The sequence below is a fragment of the Limulus polyphemus genome, unplaced genomic scaffold (genome assembly GCF_000517525.1).
Source record: "Limulus polyphemus unplaced genomic scaffold, Limulus_polyphemus-2.1.2 Scaffold230, whole genome shotgun sequence".
NCBI classification, from domain to species: Eukaryota; Metazoa; Arthropoda; class Merostomata; order Xiphosura; family Limulidae; genus Limulus; species Limulus polyphemus.
In genome coordinates, this window is record NW_013665840.1 from 120,247 (window position 1) to 128,240 (window position 7,994).

Below are 7,994 nucleotides of genomic sequence, written 5' to 3' on the forward strand. Positions count from 1 at the left end.
TGTGTGTGTGTGTGTGTGTGTGTGTGTGTGTGTGTGTGTGTGTGTGTGTGTGTGTGTGTGTGTGTGTGTGTGTGTGTGTGTATATATATATATATATATATATCATTGGTTTGTTATACTAAGTCCAATCACCTTTACCAGGTACAGAACAACGAAAGACAAGAACTTTAGTTTAATCACGTGGGAGCTCTTGTTTGCTTGAATATAGTCTTTCCTAACTGTAGTTTTAGTACTGTTAAAGTGAGAAACGTTTACTGGAAGGAGGTGGAGTAAATTACATTTAACATTTCATTGGCCCCCAATGGCCAAGAGGTAAGCCTGTGGACTTATAACGCTAAAAAGCGGGTTTTGATGCCGGTGGTAGGCATAACAGATATCCCATTGTATAGCTTTGCGTTTAACTACAAACAAACAGTTAATTTCGTTGAAGCAACAGTTATAAATCTGAATACGTAAGAGAGAAATACTGAGATGGTAATGTGCAAAAATTATGCTTGTCACATACAGGGCCAGATTAAAGATTATTTGCGAGCTTCATAAATAATTCTAATATAGTTCAATACTAATAATATAAATACAGACTGAGAAACACATTAACACAAGCGACGGGTGAATAGTATACAAAATATTAAGTTTAATGTTTATTAACGACAACGAATGTTTTTGATAATGGTTGAGCAAATATTTATGAATTAACAAGCTGTAATGAAAAACTACTAAATAATAAGTTTCTATGAAACATTAAAAAAATATATATCCAGTCTTTGATTTTTCTCTCTTATTCCGTGTGGGGGGTGGATTTCACCTAGTCCTTCCTTTTTTTGGCCCTAATCACACAAAATATAACCTGTCATAGTCTCGAATGCGAATAATGATTGCACATGACTTACAAGTTTATTTTATAACAGGTTAAACATTATCCTAGTCATACAATACAATATTCGGGAAGTCCGTTATTCTGTCAAAACGTTCTCACTCTTATATATTAACAGGCGAATGGTAACTTTATACCAGTTTTAAAAGCTCAGAAGGAGCTAGTGGTATCGGTTTTTAGAAGTATGTTTTTAATAAACAGCACGTGTCGTCATCATTAGTAACCCTGATCCCTCTACAGTTATTGAGGTGTGTTGTATGGAGATGTGGGGACATGATGGACATTTTTGGCATGTCTTTTATCTTTTGCGTAGGAATTTTGTTAAAATTAAAACCTGATATGATAAACAGATGATGATAAATCTTGAAGGACTCCCAGCTGTAGAGAGATGTAAAAGTGAATGCAGAATACCAAATGTTTACGACCAATAAACAACACAGACATGTTATAACAACCCACGGGTTCCATGAAGGGTAGGTCCTCAACACACACACACACGTCTCCGATACGTACACACTAATACTCCCGTATCACGGTTTACTGGAACAACTTAGTTCCTTTTTGTCTGGATTGGGATTTAGATCTTTTCTATGGATCCGAGAGGGTCAGGTTCTACTTTGACCTCTTCCTCCCTCCTGAATTATTATTGATTTTGGATGCTATGGAATATAATAATTGACGTGCTGATGATGGAATTTATTTTCTAATTTCTGGTATCCTTTTCAGGGCCATGTCCATGAAAGTTCCTGTCGTTTCGGCATCAGGTCTTTTGTAGACCTGGGAGAGTCAGGTACTTCTTGGACCTTTTCTTCCCTCCTGAACTATTGGTGATTTTTTTAAGCTTGAGTATGATGATGTGCGTGATGATAATGCATTTCATTTGTACTTTCTGGTACTCTTCTCTTTTCAGGGCCATGTTCACGAATTTTGTCAGATTTGTTAGTATTATATAATCTGGGTATGGATGATTAGTTTACTTTTTAGCCCTGTGGAGTTTGCATTATTGAGTTTACAAATAGTTGTATTATGTAAGGTAGTAATGATGCGAAGGAAAGTTCCTAGATGAGAAACTCTTTGTTTGTTGAATTTCGCGCCAAAGCTACTCGAGGGCTACATGTTAACAAGCGAATGGTAACTTTATACCATTTTTAAAACCTCAAAAGGAGCTAAAGGTATTGGTTTTGACAAGTATGCTTTTGATAAACAACAAGTGTCTTCATCATTAGCAACCTTACATCCTCTACAATTACTGGAGTACATGTGTTTCTTGTAATGAAAAGTGATGGCATGGTGGACTTAACAAGTACACCGCTTATAATGATAAATAGATGTAAATAGGAAAACAGATATGTTAAATACTAAACTTCAATACGGTAAAACGTTTGCAACATTTCCAGAGATGCGGAGGCGTCGCTAGGCACTTGCACACGGGATCCGTGCTCCGAATACCCAGCTGGGGTCTTGAAATATCAGATTAAAAAAAACTATGATCGATATCTTGCTGAAACGCCGAAAATTCCCGCGCCTCTGCAGAGAGTCATTTATAAATTTTAGAGGCGTCCGCAGAAAAATTAGGGGGGGGGGGTCAAGTAACTCAAGTTTGAAAAAATTATGAAATCGAAATACAAATATCTTATGATTTTCCAATAACATAGAAGAATAATTTTACATATCTAGTATTTATTTTTTTTCTCTTTGAAAATCCAGGGGGAGTCAAGTGACCCCTTGCCCCTTCCTGCGGGCGCCCATGATACTCTTGTGACATTTCTAGAGATATCAATGATGAATTTCAGTAGGATAAGACCACTGTAACACTTCTCGTTATATTGCAGTTTTTTTCTTCTTTTTATTGCAAATAAAAGATTAAAAAAATATTTTTTTGTCCTATCTTGTATCTTTTGCGTAGGAATTTTGTTAAAATTAAAATCTGATATGATAAACAGATGATAGCAGGTCTTGAAGAAATCCCGACTATAGAGTAATATAAAAGTGAATGCAGAATGTCAAATCTTTACAACCACTAAATAACACAGACAGATTTTGACAACACACGAGTTTCATGCAGGCTAGGTCCTAAACACACACGTACACATCAATAATTTTGTTCGAAAACTTTCATACCACAGTTTACTAAACAACTCAGCTCCTGGATATGAAACAAATCATTACTTCCTGTGAAGACAAACCGGAAACACGTCAAGAGATGTCGCGACGTTTTTTCTTTTCCAAATACTAAATACAGTAAAAAATTGTTGACGTTGCCAAATTACGACTGTGGCTTTACAACACGGAAAGGCGAGGTAAGATCCTCGCTCATGCCACGTGCAGTAGCTGATGTCACGCGAAGACGCACCTCGAGTAATGTGGGTGTAGATTTGAAATGTGTACGTATCGATTAAAATACCATCCACGTTTTTAATTAACTAGATTGTAATGACTTCTATTGGTAATAAGAAGGTGTATGTCTATAAGAGTGGGTGAAAGTGGCTGAAGAGAAGATTACTTTCTCGAATTATTTTTTAATGATGTGAATACAAATTATGGCAAGTAAAATCCCCACCTCCCCAAACACACACACTTAAAAAAAAAAATACTTTTAGAGCAGGCCTTTCTTTCAAATCACAAAACCAGATATGTCAGTAGAAACAACTATAGGCGAATTTCAATACATCAATAATAATAATAATAATAATTGTTACAGAAAACAAACGTAAGTCTGTGTTTATTATGCTTGTTTCATGGTTTCATTTATCTATATATAAAGCGGCCGTTTTCTGAATAATTACTGTGTATAATGTGTTACTTCCCCTTTTGTCTGGGCAAGCGTTGCCTATTGATTAGCATGTAGATCCAAGGTTCCATGGTTCACGTCCCCCTACTATACACAATAACGGCGAAAATAAAGAAAACTGAGCTCCAACCTTTGGAGTCATGATTGCGTTATAAAAGCTAACTGTAAAATTCCACTATTCGATTAGAGTAGCTGCCTTCCCTCTCGTCTATCAGTTATAAATTAGGGACGGATAGTGCACATGACCTTTGTGTAGCGTTGCACGAATATTCAAAACAAACAAATCTCCTTATGTTAATGTGTGAAACATGAACTTCTTGTGTTTGTATTAGGTATATCGTATAACATGTTTTTTTTTGGGGGGGGGGGGTTTCATTGTGAACATTTTGTAGGTTCTATAGGAGCTCGAGCCGACATAACCTGGTTAGTAGAAGTTACAGTTAATACAAGTTGCAAACCAAAACAGAGGTTGTTGAACTCAAACCGTAACTGTCAAGCTAATATTTACACCGGTCAGGTCAAAAGTAGTAAACAGTCTCAAAAACGAGTCTCACCTTAATTAATCGCTCTAGTTCTCCATTCAACCTCAAACTCGTCTGTAGTTTATTACCTTTCGTCCCAGTCTCTAATTAATTTCTTGGAGGGTAAGCTCACCTCGGCCAGCTATGAAATAGCAGACTATTGTTAATTAATTCCTGGGGACGCTATGCAAATTATGTGAAAGTACGTATTCCAAGGTTTCTATTACACTTACATGAATATATTATTAATATGACCAGGAAGTTAGGCTTAATGATTGTGTGTTCAATTTCTACACAAGCATTATTGAATAATATAAGTATTGTTTATTACTCATTCAAGCCGTCTCCAAACTTTTATATTCGAAAAATGGGTTCCTCGTCATCAGATTGTTGAATAATATAAACAGGTTTTCTTCAAGACTTAGTCCGAGAATTTTCACTTATTTCTAATAATCATCTCGATATAAAAAGAAGATACACCATTGGTTGAATGTTTTACAGGTACACAATCAACTAAGACGTGGTGTTGTAATCAACTCACAGTACATAAAAAGAACATACATCAGTGGATGAATGTTAACTGCGTCCAACCAGGTTGTAATTTTGTCAGTCTCGGTGTAACCTGGAGACTTGGACGTGGTGATATAAAATATGGCTACGTTTTAAAAGCAGGAAGGAAATGAATGTTCTACGAACAAAAATGAACTTAATTAAAAATACAAATGTTCAAGCATCATTTTTATTATTATTATTAGTAGTAGTATTAGTAGTAGATTAAGATGGATACCGTCAACCAGCAAGTGATAATTGTTACCGTCTACTGAAAACCTACGATTCACGTATTCTGTCACTGATTAAGTTTCATCCTTTAGTTTTACTCTACAAAAGCAACATTTAAAAGTTTGGAGACGGCTTAAATGGGAAACGAAAAAACTATTATAAATGTACAACATACCCGATTATGACATAACCTTGCACATCTATAATAAAGATTTATTTATTACCCATTCAAGCTGTTAACTGTCAGTTTTGACTTATAAGGAAGCAGTTCCTGCGGGATAATGTAAACTATCTATCAAAGTCCACTAATGGGCCTTTGTCACTAAGAGCAGTATAAACATAACTTTGTGCAACTCTCCCATCTTGATTCAGGGGGTACTTTATAGTGCAATATACGTGCAGTGTATCAAGCGGCATCCGTTTCGAGCCTCACCCAAGCAGTCTGCGAGCACGTGAGAATATATAGAACACGTACATATATGTATACTCCAACAGGTGTGTGGCGCAGCTTTTCTATCTTACAAAACAAAACGAGACACTTACCTATGTTAACTATCTTAATTCCTTCGTCGTTTTGAAGAAACAGGAGAGACACAGATACGTTTTCCAGCTTTTGGGACCTAAAGGTTGGTCGCTTGTTGTACCTGGGCAGTTTTTTTCCAGACAGTACCTCGACTAAGGCTATTAGCCGTAGTCCATCAGACAGATCAGTTTCCAAGTTCCCGATGGCCTTGTTGACTGTTTTGAGATGTTCATTAGCCCACCTGGTAAAGGTATTTTGTTGAATTCTTTTCCAGGCGGCATCTTCAGCCAGCTCACGTTCCATTTCGTCCTGTTCCTGTCCGGTAACACCGGGTTGTGTGCACGAGATTTTAAGCTCTTTTGAATTCATTGGTCTGATTCGACGCTTACGCCACCTGGAGAATAGACAGAACATTACCCAAACCACATTGATAACTTTTCAACAAAGGTATGTATCACAGTATAAAAAAAAAAAAAAATCTTAAAAATTTCTACAGTTGTTGAAGTTCGAAAACAACCGAATGAACTTCCACTGATAAGCCATCATATAAACTTGTAAATTGGAACAAATTTGCTCGTAATTCTGAGGCAGAAAGATAAACAGATATTGTGATAAAAAAAGAAAAAGATGTGTAACGTTCTTAATATATTTTAAATAAGAATGAGCATAAAAAACAACAACCGAAGGTCCTTCTATAATATCTCCAATGCTTCTTTTTTGACAGATACTCCGTCTAACCTTGGAGCTTAAACTTTTAATTCTCCAAGATTTCTGGTTAACTCTACTTAAGTGTAAATCTGATCTCTTTCGTTACACATAAACAACCGATGTAATAAAAAGAACTCACTTGCCCAAATAGCTGCTGCCACTACTGACAATTTTTATTACCACAGCGACATATGGAACTTAACTCAAGTAATGAAAGAGGTCGTTGTGTTCGCATCTTTTCTTACTTGATGTCATAAAACGACAGAGAGGGTTTTTTCGTTAATGAAAGTTACATCATATCGTATAACACTCGCTTATTTCTGAACATATCGTATTATAACTTTTGTTTTATGATTATGTTGCTCTCTAAAACAAACAACAACAAAATGACTGTACCACTATGCGGTGAAGAAGAATTACAGACAAAATCTGAATATCCGTTTAATTAAAGATACTTTTTATTCAGGTTATACTGTTCAGTACATCATTAGTTTTTATGAGATAACAGAATACAACATACCATCCACAACAGAACATAATGTACCACCGATAAATGAATACAGTGTACTATCCATAACGGAGTATAATACAACACCCAGAGCTGAATACAGCATGCCACCCTCAACAGAACATATCCTCGATAAATGAATACAACGTATCCCCCACAACAGAACTTAACATATCATCGATAAATGAATACAACGTATCCCCCTCAACAGAACATATCCTCGATAAATGAATACAACGTATCCCCCACAACAGAACTTAACATATCCTCGATAAATGAATACAACGTATCCCCCACAACAGAACTTAACATATCATCGATAAATGAATACCGCATACCACCAATAATAGAATATAACATACAATCCAGAACTAAAAAGAACATACTACCCAATACTAAATACAACATAACACTCATAAATGAATATAATATCCATAACAGAACAAAACATATTTCCCATAAAAAATATGATACCATAACTGAATATAAGATACCACACATGACAGAACATACTGCCCATAAATAATATACCACCCATTACTGAATAAAACGTACTAGCCATAAGTGAAAGGACAAGTCTATTGGTGGCCAAACTCCGTAACTAACCGTTTTAAACACTCTCTATTCACATCTAAACTAAAACAACAATTGATCATACAGTAGCTAGCCTTGTTAATCGGATCAGATTAATTCTTCAGGCGAGGGTCGACTCAGGCTATAAAGAAGGATCTGAAGAACTATGTCGAAGGTAGGGCTTCTAGCTAAACAAATTGGCCAGATGGACTCTACAGGCAAAGGTAGGGATGCTAGCTATAAGAATGGGCCAGCGGACTCTACAGACGAAGGTAGGGATACTAGCTATAAAGACTGGCCAGATAGACTCTACAGACGAAGGTAGGGATACTAGCTATAAAGACTGGCCAGATAGACTCTACAGGCGAAGGTAGGGATGTTAGCTAAATAGGTAGCTCAGATGGATTTTACAGGCAAAGGTAGGGATGCTAGCTCTAAAGATGGGCCAGGCGGACTCTACAGGCGAAGGTAGGGATGCTAGCTATAAAGATGGGCCAGGCGGACTCTATACGCGAAGGTAGGGATACTAGCTATAAAGACTGGACAGATAGACTCTACAGGCGAAGTTAGAAATGCTAGATGTTACAGTGGAGCTTTAGGCAGGGTGGACTTAGTTGTTTTGAAAACTTTAATGGATTGCAACCGCCTGTTGAAAAAAAAAAGGAACCGAAGTTTCGGCTTCTATACCGAGGCTCAGGAAAGCTAATTATGAAGAT

At 36.5% G+C, this 7,994-nt stretch overlaps 1 protein-coding gene across 1 annotated transcript in view; it reads right to left on the bottom strand.

Moving 5' to 3' along the window:
* Positions 1–7,994, bottom strand: part of LOC106478593 (filamin-A-like) — a 129,916-nt gene that overhangs the window by 117,456 nt on the left and 4,466 nt on the right. The window contains 1 exon segment of the mRNA XM_022382204.1: positions 5,510–5,883. Within this exon segment, the coding sequence (XP_022237912.1) occupies positions 5,510–5,858 (349 nt within the window). The 5' untranslated portion in view covers positions 5,859–5,883.